Source organism: Camelus bactrianus, chromosome 17 (assembly GCF_048773025.1).
Source record: "Camelus bactrianus isolate YW-2024 breed Bactrian camel chromosome 17, ASM4877302v1, whole genome shotgun sequence".
Lineage (NCBI taxonomy): Eukaryota > Metazoa > Chordata > Mammalia > Artiodactyla > Camelidae > Camelus > Camelus bactrianus.
Window position 1 is genome coordinate 39,445,567 of NC_133555.1, and position 17,769 is coordinate 39,463,335.

At 40.3% G+C, this 17,769-nt stretch overlaps 1 protein-coding gene across 5 annotated transcripts in view; it reads left to right on the forward strand.

Annotated features, from left to right (window-relative positions):
- ULK4 (unc-51 like kinase 4) overlaps positions 1-17,769 on the forward strand; it is a 437,172-nt gene that overhangs the window by 54,895 nt on the left and 364,508 nt on the right. For all 5 annotated transcript variants that reach the window (XR_012500063.1, XM_074345160.1, XM_074345161.1 and 2 more), the window contains exons 18-19: positions 9,446-9,553; positions 15,416-15,499. Coding sequence is in view for 4 of the 5 variants with exons in the window: in XM_074345160.1 (XP_074201261.1) it covers positions 9,446-9,553; positions 15,416-15,499 (192 nt within the window). In the remaining variant the exon portion in view is untranslated. The remainder of the gene's footprint in view (positions 1-9,445; positions 9,554-15,415; positions 15,500-17,769) is intronic.

Below are 17,769 nucleotides of genomic sequence, written 5' to 3' on the forward strand. Positions count from 1 at the left end.
TGTCAGGGTCTCTTTCAAAGGGACCTCCAACTTAGTCAGGGAGCCCTAAGTCTGTGAACCAGCTTGGATGTGGGATCTGGATAAGAGGCTGTGAGTCCTTGCTATGGGGACTTCGGTTGGGTCCCTGCCTAATAGCCCTAGAAATTGCCTTACTGTATGTCAGAAATCAACTTAGGCTGATTTGATAGTCAGTTTACCACTTGCTCAGATTCTAACGGGTTAGAGTACTCTGATCGTCAGATTCCCCTGTGACTCACCGTCGCACTTGTGCAGTCAAGTGGTGCAGTTTGTCTTCACTCTCCCTAAATCCCAGTATTCCCACTGTGAGAACCCAGTTGCATCGTCAGTATTTCCCACTGTCATCTCTGACCTCTAAAGGATGCAGAGCTGCTCTGAGTGCTGGTGTCTCCCTCAGCAAGGCATGTTCCCCAGGCCCTCCCAGGAGGGGTGGTTTAGGGGGTGGCTGTGCAGGTTACACTTTGTAGAAGAGTTCCAACATGTCCCGTTCCCTGAACTTTCAGACTCTGTCCTCTGTGGCAGTGGTTCTCAACTTTGGGGTGGCACATGAAAATTCCCTGGGGGCTTTGACAATTCTGGTGTCCAGACCAATTAAGCCAGAATCTTTGGTGGAGTGGATGCAGATAGCTGGAGTCCTTAAAGCTTTGCAGGTGACTGCAGTGTGCAGACAGTGGGGCCCCACAGTAGTGATGCTCGAAGTGCAGTTTTAGGCCTCAGCTTTGCTTGGCGACTTGTTCTAGTTGTAGATTCTTTGGCCCTGCCCCAGGCCTACTGAGTGAGAAACTCGGAGGATGGGGCCCAGCATTCTGTGTTTTTACAGATTCTTCAGTAATTCTGATGCATCCTAAAACTTGAGAACCACTGCTCTACAGTATGCTGGCGAAATCCTAGCATTTTGACTTCACAAGTTACAGGCCTTCATTAAGGCCGTGTTTCAACTGGTCGGGCTAGCAACCTCCCAGATGTCTGAATCTCTGGTCTCCCAGGTAAGAGGCAATGTGAATGGGAGCGGCAGACCTGCCCTTTTTAAAAAAAAATGAATTATGATCGATTTACAATGTTGTTACTTTTTGGTGTACAACATAGTGATTCGTGTGTGTGTGTGTGTATTCCAGACCTGCTTTTGAGACCTGATTTGATTCTCAGGGAAGATTTTTTTCCACACTGCTTCATTCACTACTAGGGTCTCAAGATTCCTGACTGGCCTCTCTTGCAGGCTGATTCACATCTTATTCGTACATCCTTGGGGTCGCAGCTTAATGCGAATGGTCTCCTGTGTGATACTACACCACAGGCATGCCCTAGAGTTTGTCTCTTGTTCTATTTCAGAAGGTCGTTTCAAGGTCACAAAGATTCAGTGCAGGCCTCCAGGGTTCAAGGGTCTGGAGTGCTTACCTATTTCTTTATTTTCCTGTTTTCTCTCTGTTTTCCCATTTTTCAGTTTTTGCTCTTTGAGAGTCCCTTAATTTCTTGCCAGTTCAGCTATGCATTTTTATAAAGAATCTTAAAAATATTTTATCTAGCATTGTAAAAGTTATTTTCACTGGGAGGAATGTTTGGGATATCTCGGTTGCCATCTGCCAGAAATGGACAAAAGAATTTTAATGATGAATCTGGTTTCAAACTACAGATTCTTTACAGATTTGTTGCAATTTGACATCCAATTTCTTAACCTGCAAGGCAGAATTTATCAGTATACTTTTCATTCACAGCTTTTTTGGTGGTTGGTGCATTGCAACCCTGTTGTCAGTTCTGTGATAGAAATGTGGATGGCAGATCTCAGCTGCCATGCAAATGTTGTCTTCTACCCTAAGCTATGGGTGCAGTAGTTCAGTGACTTGTTAGTGATTATTTTAAAGTACGAAAACTTCATCATTACTGTGTATTACTAGAGTGGTCTCTTTGAATTTGGATGGTGAGGGTTCTGTCTCAGTCAGGATATGACTAGGCAGCATTGTGGTAATGGAGACCATCAGCATCTCAGAGGCTTAAAACTCTTGCTGTAGGCCTAGGTGGCTCTAAGCACAGGCTGACCTCAGCATTCCAGCTGCTTCCATCTGGTGTGGCATCTCCATCCAGCATGCTGCTTTTAAGTTTCCTGGAGCAAGGGACTGGAGTATGGAAAATTGCACATAGGTGTACACACATCATTTCTACTTTGAGCCGATTGGTCATAACTGGTCACATGGCCCCACCCAACTCCAGGGGAGCTGGGGAATCATTCTGTGTGTCCAGGAAGGGAGGGGAACTGGACAGCACAAGGTCTCTTTACCACTTTGGCAGGTTGACTCTGTCTTAGCTTAAGCATAAAGGATATTTATTTAGGAGGAAATAAGCAAGGCCAAAGACTTGGAGAGAAGGTTTGGAATAGTCAGGACTGGCAGCTCCAGAAGGCCTTTGGAGCAGCGCCCTCTTGGAGTCTTGATTGGGGCCATTGCTAGAAAGAATGAGCAAACCTCACCTGTTTCATTACTCTAGGTCTTGTCATTCCACTCAAGATGGAGATTTCTGAGCAAGAGCCTTGCTGGCTGTTCAGGTTGTGGCCTACCCTTGGTTGAACCAGACTCTTGGAGGAAGGATGCTTCTGAAGGGAGCCAGGGACCCTCGCGGGTTCCATATTTGGAGGGCTTTCCACACAGTGCCGGCTTTGTCATCCCACAGACTCAGCACAGCACGGGAAAGGCGTTTCCTCAGAAGGAAGTTGAGTGGTGTTAGGAAGAGGGACTGGATGACTGGTGGCCAAAACATGACAGATTGTTGTGCAGTTGATATTTGTTGACATCGAATTTAAAAAAAAAAATCCAGGGACTTCATAAAGTTTGTGTACCCAGTGCTTCCAAATTTTTCACATGACTCACAGACTGAGAAATCTACCTAAGCATTTCATTTGCTTTTCCTGACAATTCATTATCTTTAAGAGAAAAAAATCCAACAGTTATAGGTTGTTTGTTTATATTTAGGCCTCAACAGGGAAGTGACAAGATAGCAGCCCTTCCTCCTTCTCCCTGATTATTTACTTTGAGGAGTTAGATGCCAGTGTGAATGCAGTTACCCAATCAGCATGTGGGGAATGAGAGATTGAAGTTATATCTACAGACGCTAATGTTAAAATGTTGATATCCAGTCATCACCAAGGAGAGCTTCTTACAGAGTGTTGCAATGTTGCAATAACATTTTCCGTTACTAAATACAGAACAGAGTTTTTGTCTCTTCAAGCAGGTTTACCATCTTTCTGCTCCTGCATCTTCGGCCTTCTCTAACCTGTCCAGAGTGTATTCTCTCTCTCTCTCTGTCTCTCTCTCTCATTTTTAACCAATACTTGTGGAAATGAGGGCTTGAAGTTTCAAGTCTACAAACATAATCTTATTTGCTAAAGCTTGATCAGAAATACAATACCCAAAGGATTCTAAGATTTCATACAAATAAAATTGAAGACAGGATTATGAGGCTCTGGTTTTATGTGCCCTCGCTATGTTTGGGACATTGAAAGTGGTGCTCTAAGAAAGATGAGGCAAAGTGGTATCAATTGGAATTCTCTGTTCATTTGAGATTGTGGAATGCCTGTTATTTCAGCAGTTAGGGAAGAATACTGAACAGTATGTAATTTAGAAAGTGACGTTGTGATGACTGTTGCAGTATCTCCCACTGGGAGTAGTTAAATAGGCTTTAAAAAATGTCCCTTTGGCTTAATAAAACATTGAATCTGGAGTTTAACTCAGTTTCTATTTATAGCTGTTAATTGTATACCCATTAACATGGGCATTTAAAAGCTATAGTTTGAGAGTCAAGAGCAAGCAAGCTATATTACTGGAAGTTCAGAATATTAGTTTTATAACCTCAGAATTTCTTAATTCATCATCTTTCTGCCTAAGAGACTCAGTCCCAGGGTGTGTGAGATTGAACCTTTTAATGTCAACCTGATGACTTCAGCTAAAGCCAAAAGAGGCCTGGCTTCACCTTGTCAGAGTCGTTATAGAATGGATTTTGATTTCAAAGTCGTTTCAGAAATAGTATTACAATCTTAAATTATTATTTGTTGTAATCCAGCAACCAACTGTTGCTGTGGTTGCAGAAAAATAGTTTCAATTAGGGTTATGGAACCAGTGGTGGTATAAATATGTCTCAAAGCTTAATGATACTGAAAATAAGACCCCCCAACCCCTTCATTTTCCTTTACTTAGGTTTTCTCAACAATGCACACAATAGTAGCATAATACTTGAATATCTATCCTATTTTTATCTCTTTTAGTTTCAGTGTTAGAAGGCCAGGCAAATTTTTATAAACAATAGGAAGACGTGCCTAAGAACAGTACTCACATATTACTTGGAGTTTTTTTTTTTTTAACATTTTTTATTGATTTATAATCATTTTACAATGTTGTGTCAAATTCCAGTGTAGAGCACAATTTTTCAGTTATACATGAACATATACATATTCATTGTCACATTTTTTTCTCTGTGAGTTACCATAAGATCTTGTATATATTTCCCTGTGCTATACAGTATAATCTTGTTTATCTATTCTACAATTTTGAAATCCCAGTCTATTACTTGGAGTTCTGAGTTTGAAGAACTAAACAATCTATTTTACTGTTTTTATTCTGTTTAGGATTGGCATATCTGAATGTCACACCGAGGTCAACAGAAACTTTTCTCCTTGGTATTTGTCATGTATGTGGTATATTTGTTTATTAGTCTCAAGGTTTTCCTTTTGAATATTCATATTTCTTTAAATTTTTTGGTAACAAGTGGAAAATCTCTACAAATGACATTGCAGGGAAACATCTGTTGTGTATTGTTTAAGGTATCCAACATTCAGCTTTGCTAGTGAGATGTCAGGTTGCCGTGGCATTACTACATTGTGTCTGTGATGTTTGTCTGTTTACAAAACACTGAGCTCCAGAGCAATTCCTGTTACACTGGAGGCAGTTCAGACAGTTTTTTCTTGTTTGAGGTCTGCAGCATTAACATGTTTTTAATTTCCTGTGATACTTACTGATAGAAAATGCTAGTGGAAGGTAACATGGAGAAAGGCCATAAGTCCCTGCTGCTAATTCAGTGAAGCAGAACATTGGATCTGGGTTTTGAACTAAGTGTGAGGTTGACTTGGAAAAAAAATTAAGCCTTTTATTTTGAGGTAATTGGAGATTCACATGCAGTTGTAATAAATAGCACAGAGAGACACTGGATATTCTTCATTCAGTTTCCCCCAATGGTGACATCTTTGAGAACTGTGGTGTAAGGTTACGACCCACATGCTCACAGCGAGACAGTTAATGAACAGACCAGTTTCATCACCACCACAAGGATCCGCCTTATTACCCTTAACATCCACATCCACTTTCCTCTATCACCTGCCCCTCCCTCCAAACCCCTGGCAACTGCTAATCTGTTCTCCATTTCTGTACTTCTGTCACTTTGAGAATGTATGAATGCAATTGTATGGTGTATAGCCTTTTGGAGTTGGCTTTTTTCATTTAACACGATTCTCTGACTGTTCATCCAGGTTGTTGCCTGTGTCACCAGTTTGTTCCTCTTTATCGCATAGTAGTATTCCACAGTATGGTTGTACCAGTTTATTTACCCATTGGTCTGTTGAAAGACACCTGGGTCATTTTCAGTTTTGACACTTATGAATAAAGCTGCGGTAAACATTGAGGTACAGGTGTTTGGATGGAAGACTTCATTTCTCTGGGATAAATGCTCATGGTGCAGGTGCTGGGTCTATGGTAGCTACACATTTAGTGATTGGTTTTTTGTTTGTTTATTTGCTTTTGAGAAACTACCAAACTCTGTCAGAGTGCCTGTACCAGTTTACATCCCTACCAGCAACAGTGTGAGTGATCCAGTTTCTCTCCATCCTCAGCTGCAGTTGGTGTTGTCACTCTATTTTATTTTTGCCATTCTGATAGGTGTGTAGTGATACCGCATTGTGATTTTAATTTGCATTTCCCTAGTTGCTGATGATGATGAACATCTTTTTATGTGCTTATTTGACAGCTGTATATCCTCTTTGGTTCAATGTCTCTGCGCTTTTTGTGTCAAATCTACTCTTTTTCTAGATCTTGAAAACTTTATCCTATTTTTTCTTTTTCTAGTTTCATGGTTTGCATTTAAGTTCATGGTCCATTTTGAGTTCATCTTTTGTATAAATTGTTAGACCTAGGTTGACTTTTTCTTTTTCCTGCGGAGGGCCAGTTGCTCCAGCAACAGTTGTTGAAAAGATTGACTTTCCTCCAATGTATTGCCTTTGCATCTTTGTCAAAAAAATCTATGGGCCGTAGTTGTGTGGAGCTAGATCTGGGTTCTCTTCTGTTCCACTGACCTGAGTGTCTCTCTGACAGTGCCACGCAGTCTTGAATATAGTAGCTGTATAAAAAGTCTTGAAACCAGGTAGAATGATTTCAACCACTGCATTCTTCATTTTCAGAATTGTTTAGGCCATCCTAAAACTTCTGCTTTTCAATGGACATTTTAGAATAAACTTGTTGATATCTACAAAAAATTTTTGCCAGAATTTTGATAGGAATTGCAATAAACCAGGCTGTCAGTTTGGGGGGAAATTGACATGTTTACTATGAGTCTTACTGTCTATGAGCATAGTATGTCTCTTTTTTGTATTCATTTATGAGATGACCAGTTAGGAGCAGCCACAAAAGGAGACAGAGGAGAAAAAATAAGTTTATTATACGTATAGGTCCTAGAGACAGGCGTGGCACACAGGGCCATGTGATAAAACACCAAGGTGGTCAGGAGGCAGGAGACTTGAGCAATGGTGAGTGCTTAGGGCATGGCCTTGATTGGGGTTTCCATGGGAAAGGCAGGGCAGGATTAACAGTTCAGGGTTGGCTAGTCTGAATAACTGCAGCAGGTTTTGGGTTATAGGGATAGTCTCTTGGTTGCCTGGTGCCTGGTCCTGGAATGATGAAGGCAGAAGAACATTGCCTCCAGGGTGCAAGGGCCAGGTAGAGGAGTACGGCTCTGGGCTGGCTAGCATGCATATTAAAGACATACTCTCTGGGCCTTTCCTGTCTCTGAGAATTGGCTGGCCCCAGGAAGGTTGTGCTCTCCCCAGCCAGAAAGATTAAGATGTCAAAACATCATAATACACAGAAAACAAAATACACATGTAAAAAGTACATCCCTTCATTTATTCAGATCTTCTTTGATTTCTTTTTAAAAAGTTGTTTTTATTTATATATAATACAATTATATGTAACTTACCACGGTCTGCTGATGTCATCATTTATTAGTTCAAGTATGGAAAACTTGCCTCCCTTTTGAACCATTTAACCTCCCTCGTTTTTATACAGTTGTCTTAAATATACACTCTAAATACATTTAGAACTAAATTGAGCATTTTTATAGTAATTGCTTCAACCATCAAACATAATTTAGAAAGCTTAATAGGAGAAGGAAGGCCTTTGTCTTTAACTGTATTTTTGCCTATCATGTTCTTGCTTCCTGCCTGATACTCCAAGGTTACTACTTTTATCAGTTCCGTTCTCTTTAGAATACTTCCTTTATCCTTTTATGGTAGGTGTGCTGGTGACAAATTGCTGTTTTTGTAGGCAAGAAAATGGCTGGACATTGTTAACTTCAGAAGGTTCAATGTGATACTAGTGGATGATCAGTAAAGATTGAAGAAAAGGAAGACTGTATGTAGAAGTGACTTGCAAGGGCTAATGTGATGGACACGAAGTCCCTTTCCCTTCCCAATCACTTCGTATAGGATTCACTGTAAGATAAGGCAAGGGGAGTTACCTAATGTGGTGTACCCATACAGGGGAATACCACTCAGCAATAAAAAGGATTAACTGTATATAAATATAACAGCAGGTACCTAATACGGTGTACCCACACAGAGGAATACTACTCAGCAATTAAAAAGGTTGAACTGTATATAAATACAGCAGCATGGATGAATCTCAAATGCATTATGCTAAGTGAAAGGGGCCAGACAGATGAGAACACATAGTATATGATCCCACTTATATAAACTCTAGAAAATGCAAACCAATGATGGAAAGTAAGTCCGTGGGAAGAGGGAAAAGCAGTGGGTTGGAGGGATCACTAAGGGAGCCAGAGGAAACATCTTGATGGTGGTAGTTATTTCACAGATGTGTGCATTATGTCAAAGGTGTCTAATTGTACCCTTTAAATTTATGTGGCTTATTGTAGGTCAGTTATAACTCAGTAAAGCTATTTAAAGAAACACCACATCAGCAAGTGTTTCTGCTGCACGTGACTACTGCGTGGCCCCCTGACATGCAGCTCCAGGTTGTGCACACTCTTGTTTACAGCAGGAGACCAGTGATGACGTGCTGGCGTGTTATAGCATTGTCAGATTGCTCTGAAAGTTTTTCAGTGCTTATTTTGTTTTTAAACTTTTAAATTAATTTTTAAAAAGGGGTATGATGGACATAATAACATAGTATTAGTTTTAGGTGTACAACATAATGTTTTGATACAAGTTCAAAAACAAAGGTACTAGGGAAGGCATAGCTCAGAGGTCAGAGTGCGTGCTTAGCATGCATGGGGGTCTGGGTTTAATCCCCAGTACCTCTGTTAAAAAATAAGTAAATAAATGAACCTAATTAACTGCCCTCCCCACCAAATAAAAACTTGTATCTTGTCGACAGTAAGAAATAGTCTTGTTTTGCACCACACTTTGAGTCACACTGTTTCAGAGCAGTGCTTCCACGTTACTTTATATATTATACATTTTTTCTCAGGATGGAGCCATTTTGTGTGTATCAATCTGAAACCATTTAACCCATTTCATGGTCACTCTGTGATTTGATTAACCTGTGTCTTGGTGTATGAATTCTGGCAATGAATGTGTGTGATTTTTCTCAGCGTGACTCCTAGGAAATTAACAAGATCAAATAAAATATGCTGCAGAGTTTCAAAGTGGTTTATATCAAAACTTTGGTATAATATTGCCACTCTCACATTTTTGAAAGAATCATTTAAAAGTAATGCAGTGTAAGACTTTTTTTCAAACTGAGGTGCACTGGGGTGTCCTAGGGATCTGATATGGCAATATCTGTGTTCAGATGCTGGCTTCCAAGTGGACTAGATGGTGTGGGGCAAGTTACTGTTACTCTCAGCCTCAGTGTTCTGCCTTTAAAGGTAGAGCAACAGTTGCCTCACAGAAGATTGGAGATACAGTGACAGTGGTTGGTAACTGACAAGTGCTATATATAAGTATGTTTATTTCACTGGATATATTTGTATCTTCATCTGGGAGAGTTACTGTTTTTTTCCTTCAGGAATAAAGCCCAAATATTGAATATAATTTGGAAACTAGTTCTTAAAAATGGAAGGTGAAGTTTGTAGAGGCTTACATATTTCCCTTTTACATTCAGGTTAAAGAACTGAGAGCTATACATGAAATAATACACTTTTTTTTTTCTCTTTTCAGGCAATTACTCTCTTAACTGAATTAATTAGGGAGAACTTCAGGAACAGCAAATTAAAACAGTGCCTTTTACCGACCCTAGGGGAGCTGATCTACCTTGTAGCCACCCAGGTGAGACAGTCTGGTTAACGCTTGCTCTTTGGTGTGTTCTGACATATGCTGGCTGACAAGTGTTAATATCCTGTAAAAGTTTTTTGACTTTTTCCCTTCGAGCATACCTAAAGAACTTAGGAGAAATTTTACCTATGGAGGAGAGAGGCTCTCAGAGAGGCTCTCTTTCTCTTTTTCTCTCTGTCCCTGTCTGTGTACTCCCTCTCCTACTGCCTCTTTACCTTGAAACAAGTAGGAGATTCTCAGGCTGTATTTTAAACCCAACAGACCAGAGTCCCCAGAAGTACTCCCTAGGTTGCTTTGACTCCTTCAGGCAAGAGGATGCCATTGGTTCTCCCAGTATAAAAGCTCCATTATCATTTGAAACACTGTATGCAAATATAACTCTTAACATGGCAATGAGACTGCAGAATTTGACTGACTTCTAAAGTTATAATATGGAAGTGCTATTGAATTCAACAAAGGAAAACTTCATTAATGCAGTTTTGGGGGAATATATTGAGTAGATAAAGATAAATTATGAGTTATTCATTTCATGTGTTGCTTTGAGAGTTGTAAGTACCAATAAATTATAAGTTATTCAGAAAATTCTCCTTGTATTTAAGTTTTGGTTCTAGAACTTGCTTAAATGTTATATAACCCAAATAGTTTTAGTATCTAAATTAAATTGATTTTCTAGATGATCATGATTTTAAGGTAGCTAACATAATTGTTATAAAACATTAATCTTTAAAATCTTTAAAATCATTTAGCTCCATAATCAGTATTGATAGCCAGTACAAAAAGTCTCTCCTCATTTCTTTTCATAAATATCTTGACTATTCCTGGTCTTTTGCATGTTGGAGTACATTTAGAATCAGCTTGTCTAGATCTGCTAATCATCTTTTAAAAACTGCATTACAAGATTCAGAGTCTTAAGCCTAAAATTAGAGACCCTAACCTTGATTACTTAGCAAACTGATGACCCTGAATGAGCTACTTGGCCTCTCTGACCTCATGACCTCATGAATTCTTCCTCAGCAAGCTTGGTAAAGTTAATATCTAACCGCAAGCCTCCAGGTTTTTTATAAGAACCAAATCCAAAAAATTTGTGAGAAAACATTGAGTGAATCATATATTTTACTTTCAAATATGACATTATCATGAATATTCAGATTTTTTCCCTTTACATATTAACATAGCATAGTAATTATTACAAGCAAAAGATGGTGCGTAAAATGCATGTTAAGTTGTAAACCACTATGTTATACTGTATGAACACTCAGGTACACACTACTCAGTTCAAGAACCAGAGGTTACCAAGAACTTAGAGCTACCGATAGGTCATCTCCATCACATCACTTCTCAGATGAAACCACTTAAATTTTGTGTTTATCATTCCATTGCTTATAAAAAGTTTCACCATGTTTCAACATAATTAGTTTGTTTCCTTTTCCTCTTTTTTTTTTTTGAGCTTTATAAAAGTATCATGCTGAAAAAACAAAAACAAAAACCAAAAAACAAAAACAAAGCAAAATACCACCACCAAAAAAGCCCCTGCATTGATGATGCAGCTCAATTTGGGAAGTACTGGCATCTTTATGTCTTTGAGTCTCCCAGTGCATGTCTGGATTGTACTGAATCTGTGCATCTATTAGGACATTATTAGAATGTTAATGGTATTTTGTCCTTTAACACATAACAAATGGTGTTTCCATACATTCATGTTAAAAATATTTTTATTAAAGTTATTTCACTCAGAGCTTTTGTACATTTAGCCTTGGCTGAACTTATTCTCAGATAGTTTTCACACTTTGAAGAGGTGACACGTTGAGCCTAGGCAACGTGGAAGTGTAGAAAGGTACGCAGGGAGGAGTCTCTTTCGCGCTTTTGTCCCCCGTTTGTGTGGTTTCCTGAATAAATAACCATTACAACTACTTGCTGACTTACATTTACAGAGTTGCTTTTGCACACATGAGCAAGTAGAAATGTAGATTCTTATTTTGTCTCGTTTTTAACAAGTAGAACAACTGTTTTCACTTAATAGTTACACAGCATTAAGAATAGCGTATGGAGAGACAGACAGTGGAGCTATTTATTAATAATTAATACAATGTCTTTCTTAATTAGTACTTGGAGCTCCCTCCTTCCCTGTTGCACTGGAGCATTCTCTCGTGTGCTGAGTTTTGTGAGAGGTGGTTTTCCTTGCAGTTCTTTTCGGGGTGGGGCTGGAGCATCGACACAGGCTTGGCTGTGGGCCCTGAAGGCCTTGCTAGCAAAGCTCACATTTACCAAGTTCTGCAGGCCCTCAGAATCAAAGCAGGCTTCAGTGCTCAGTTTATTCCTTCCTGCTGGCAGCTAACTTTTGGCTTGATTGTTCTTTGTTTTCTTTTCAGATAATCTGAGGCATTTTAAGGATGGTAGAATAAAACTAGTCGTTTTTACTAGAAGAGTGGTCAGGTACCTAGTCTGACATCTTATCAGGGAGGGGCATCTAGTCCATTTCTGTTTGTGCGTGTGTCCCCTATTTTTTTTACCTTTTTCCCCAGCACGCGCACACACACACACACACACCTGTGAAACCATCAACACAATCAGGGTAATGAAAATATCACCTCCAAGAGTCTGCTGAGCGCCCTTTGTAATTCCTCCCTCCTGCACCTCTCCCTGCCCCAAGGCAGCCACCGATGATGCCTTCTGTTGTAGAAACCAGTTGACCATCTTCTAGAATCTTGTATAAATGGAACAACACAGAATCAGATTTCTATTTGTTTTTAACAGTAGATCTAGAGAATCATTTCTCTTGGTACTTATTTTGATTGGGTAGAAGCTAGGCTACTTTAATAAGGGATAATTCTGTGGCCATGACATTTGACCATATCTTACGATAGCAAACCAGAAGTTATGTCCCTGGATCTACTAAAATCCCTAATGTTTCATGAGATGAGGGTGTCTGTGGCATTGTCATTTGGAATATAGGTAAATGGTAAAATGTCAGGTCATTGCTGACCCAGTGGGACTGGCCTGAAGTGACTGATAAATGTATACACCTACATATATATGTACCATGTGTAATGAAGAGACCGAAGCCCTGTCCTTCTGATCTTCTGGTAACACTCCAAGGTTATAAGCTTAAGAACAGAAGACCAGACTGTGAGTCTACAGAGGATATTATGAAGCAACACATTTATAGTTTTTTTTTTTTCCTTTTGTTAAGGATATGTACCACCGTGAGCCTAGGTATTCTTATTTTTTGTCCAGCCCATAATTATCTCTCACCTGGCCTGTTGTAAGAACTCCCAGATGGTCTCCTTGATTCACTCTTGTGTCCCTTTAAGCTCTTCCCCAGACATCAGCCAGAGTGAGCCTGTTAAAACATGTGAGACACTCCAGCGTCACTCCTCAGAGCCCTCACCTGCTGCTGTCTTCCTCGTGGTCACAGCCACATCCCTCTAGTTGCCTTCTGGGCCCTTGAGAGCTGCCTCCTCAGTACCCGTGTGACCTCCATCCACCTCACTGCCCTCTCACTGGCTTACTCCTTCCAGCCGCTTAGGTTGTCCGCAGTTTCTCTCTGCTTGTGTGGGTCCCTCCAGAGAGCCTTCTCCTGGCCATGAGCAGTGTGAGATGGAGCCACCTTGTCGGCAGCCTTCCTCTAACCCCCTACCCTGCTGTGCTTCCTTTATGCACTCATCACCATCTTGTTTATTTTGTTGAATTTAAAAAAAAATCTTTGTCCCACTAAACACTATTAAGGCAGAACATTGACCTGTTGCTCTCAGCTACGTGGCTGTTGTTGAGAAGACTTCCTGGCACATAGTAGGTGCTTTTTGCCCCCACTCAAGAACTGCAGTGAGTCCAGTGGGCTAGGAGGAAGGTGAGCTGGAGGCAGGGCTGCAGAGACTGGAGGGACAGGGCCACGGAGGGATTCTTGGGTCTTGATCCTAACAGCTGGGGGAAGTCATTAAAGAGTTTTAAGAAGGGGTAAGGATGTCACCTGATGTGAGTGCCCCAAAGATCACTCTGGTTTCAGTCTGGAGAATGGTACGAGAGGGTTCTGGGACCCTGACTGAGAGTAAGGGAAGCAGGAGCAAAATCAGAGACCTGGGTATTTCAGGAAAAGTCACAGGGCTGAATGTGTAGCTTAAGGTCCAAAAGAAAGGAACACAAAGAGTCTGCTTAACTGAGTGACACGAAAGTCCCTGGTAACAACAAGAGCTATTTTGTATATTTGTTTATTATTTTACGTGGGATGAGGGAGGCAGAAGTCAGACTGAGGTGCTTTGAGGATTTAGGGGGAGGTGAGGACACTGGGGAAGTCTGTGTAAAGGGAGAATGGTTATGCAAAAGAGCAGAGGGTGTGGGGCCATTTGGAAAGTGGGATACGACAGAAAGGATCCCACGGAGACAGGATCTTGAGGGTCTGGGAGCAGTAAGAGAGAGTCCATCGTGCAGTGACCCAGAAGAAAGCAGAGTGGGGATGGTGTCGTGAGCCCATGTGAAAGTGGTAGAGGAGCTGGTCTTTTTACAACCACAGGGTAGAAGCAGCAGATGGCTTCAGGTGTAGCTCAATTAGCAGTTGCTTCCTCATGATCCCCCTGCTCTCTCTGTGAAGGAGGAAGGTAGGTGGAGTGATGGGAGGGTCATGGAGTTGAAATATTCTAGTCTGTTAGGAGAGGGAATTTGTCAGAGAGAAACAGGAGGCCTGGAGAGTGATGTGGAAAGTCCCTCGGCTTGCTGGTCCTAAGTCATTTGTGGTGTTGGTGTCATCCCTCTAAGAGCCCAGCTGCCTGAGCCCCAGCCTGCCTTTCAAGATTGAGTTTCCAAAGACATGGGACAAGGGAGCTCCTAAGGGAGAGGTCGCTCAGGCCTTTGGTAGGAGTGATGAAGTGGTGGACCAGGGAATCTCAGTGGCTGCTAGGGAGGACAGGGAGTAGACTGGGGGAAAGAAAAGGAGTGGGGGTGGGGGAGACGGGATGCAGAGTCCAGTGATGTTAAGGAAAGGTTGTGGTGGGAGTTTTGAATAAATGAGCTGGAAGGGAAACAAGTTGTGTTTGGAAGTTAAACTGGGGGCTGAATTAGTGATTTTTGAGCTGGGGCCACTCCGGCTGAAACTAAGAGTGTGAGCACATTTGGCTTTCTGTGATGAAGGGGATACTTTTAACGGGTCACGATTCTTAGTATGGGTAGAGAAGACTTGAATCTGTAAGGTGCCAGTTCTGACATTTGGACAATCTTAGACAAATATTCTGTCTAAGCAGAGCCTAATTTCTTCTGCATTAATGAAAAAAGGGGCCCCTTGGCCCCTGATTTATTCTGTGATTTTATTTGATGGGTTACAAGGAGTGTTGTTGTGGTTATTGCTATGTTGGTTCTTCTGTAAAAGCGTTTTTCCTCATGTCATTGAACTCCGTGCACCTGCTAATCATATTGGCTTATTTTTATTGAGCTCACTGTCTTGCTCGGTAGCAAACTTTGACTTGTTCTGTGGATTAGCCTGAGATACTACCTAAAGCTGTGTATTCTATGCTTTCAAATCATTCCAGATAATGTCACACCTTTTAGGTAGGAGTATCTGTATCATCACCTACAATTATCAATAGAGTGGTTTCTCTATCTACCGGATCATATTGTCATTCCTTAGTTCTTTCTATCTTCTGATGAGGGGATCTTATCAACATAATGAGAAATAGAAGAAATACCTTGTATGTGCAATGCAGCGAAGACCCTTAATCAGGTCATCATTGTCAGGAAGTAAGTAGTACTTTAAATAGAATATTAAGAAGTTTTAGGTCGCCTGTGTATTTGAAACTGTGCCTTTTTCTTGAACGGGTTAATATCTTTTGTGCTGTTAGCTTCACTGCCTTTCCTTCCACTTCATTTTAGGAAGAGAAAAAAAAGAACCCCCGAGAATGCTGGGCTGTTCCCTTGGCTGCATACACGGTGCTAATGAGGTGCCTTCGGGAAGGGGTAAGGCTCCTTTGTTGTCCTCTGTAGACGCTGGCAATTGTAATAACCCTTCAGGCGCTGTGTGGGGATTGTAGCCTGCAGCGGTGCGGGAGCCTGTCAACCAAGCAGTGCTCCTGAATTTAAATAATCCCGACAAGCCACTGTGAGCAAGTGACCAGCAGTGGAGCAAGTGTGAAAACGAACGCACTTTCTCATTCACTGTATTAGTGTCTTGCCTTCTAAATGATGATAGCAAATATAACCAACAAAAGTAGCTCTTAATGACATATATTTAATTCTTCCCCCTCTTTTAACGTTATCGATAGACCAGTTTAACATGCAGGGTGTATGCAGAGAATTTTCTGTGAGCCTCCAAAGCTCCATGATTATCTTGTCAGGTTGCCATTTTGTGGTTCCAAATCGGGGAAGCTGCCATTAGTATCCATTGATTTTAATATTAAGTAGTATTTATTATGCGATATGAGTTTTCAATTTATTCACATCCCTTCTTGAGCTATTGTTAATGGCTGAAAACCAGCCAGCTGGCCAACCAGCCAGCCCGTGTCTGTAGCTCCTGTGTGCAACTACGTAGAGGATTTAGTAACTTGACCTAAAAGGTTGGCATTTTCTCTTTGCTTTAAACCTTGACATTGTTTCACCAACGGCAAAGCCATAGGCTAACAATACTGCTTAAGGAATGAAAAAAAAATATGTCAAAATAAACATCTTCCTTTTGAGTTTGTTACTTCCTGTGGTATATGGTGATGGGATAGTGTTCCAAGCATAGAAAATCTCTGCACGGTTTTCCCCAAGTGATCCTGGAAGTTTGAACGCTTCCCAGCCTGTGGGGCTGAATGTATAGTCAGTTGTCATTGTGGGATACGAGTGAAGCAGGGAAGTGTACTTTATCAACAGTGTGAGAATTAAGTTATTTTTTATCTGTAGTCAAAAGACATGCTTGGCTTTATCATTCAAGGCCTCAAGCTCTAGGCATAGCTGGGGGCTTGCAGGCGAAGAAGGTGAAATTTCTGTTCATGCACGGATCTCACTATTGTGGAAGATAAGATAAAAACATAAAGTGGAATATGTCAAGTACCTAGATGCAAAAAAACAAAATACAGGCACTCTAAGGAGAAAGGAGTCTTCTGCGAATTTATTAGACAATGTAAAAGGAAAATGTAAAACTTTGTATCTTTGATTTTTAGAACTTAGAGGAATGCCTAGTAAAAGATGATTAATTCTAACCCACGAGATTGTATCCTTTATTAAATACCTCCTCCCCATCCCCTCCTGTGTTTTTCATTGAGTACATGATATGAAGAATGTTTGATATCCATGTGTATTGTTAATAAATTATTATTGTTAATAATTGTAAAATAATGATACAGCTAATGACGTAGTTAATAGTAACAGGTGTACACACTTGCCTTTTATTGTCTTGTTAATGTGTTACAAGTCTTGTGTATTTTTCATTAAGAGGGGGGAAAGTCCAGAACTCTTCTAACTTATGAAAATTTTATATTAAATATTTGAAACATAGTTATGTATGTACTTTGACAGGATGTATACTAACATTGTCCCTATAAAGCAGATAAATTCAGGGGTGATTATTCTCCCTAAAAAAGATTTCTATACTTAAAAAATAATTTGATTGTAGCAGTTCTTCAGCCTATTTCTCTAATGTATTCAGGACATAGTTGAAGGTAGAAGAATTTCTGAGCTACTTACCATCAATGATTAAAAAAATTTTTTTCCCATGTGGAAAACTTTTCCCAACCCCTACTGATATTTCTGAATGTAAGTTCTTGTGAAATATACCTCATATATAGAAGAGGATGTGAAATATATGACTATGGTTAAAAGCTTGTACTCTGACACGTTTACTTGCTTAAAAAAAAGGGGGGTGGGTGGTAGCTTAGAGAATTCTTCCCTTTCCCTCTTAGATTGCAGCTTGTCCTTTCCTGCAAGAAGTAACCACTGTTCTGACTTAAGTGATAAACTTTCCCAAGTTTTTCTTTATAATATTTCCCTTTTTGTGAAGATATTGCTAAATATTACATTAAGTGATTCTAAATGTTGAATTCTGTATAAATGGACTGTATAAATTCTTTTGAGACTTAATTCTTTTGCTTAGTTAGGTTCAGGTTGATACATGCTGACTAGGTAAATGGTAGCTCATTTGTACCACAGAGTAGTATGTTGTTTGTATATGTCTCAATACGTGAACACACACAGGTGTGTTTCAGTTTATACTCCTACCAGCAGGGTAGCAGAGTACCCATAAATCCACA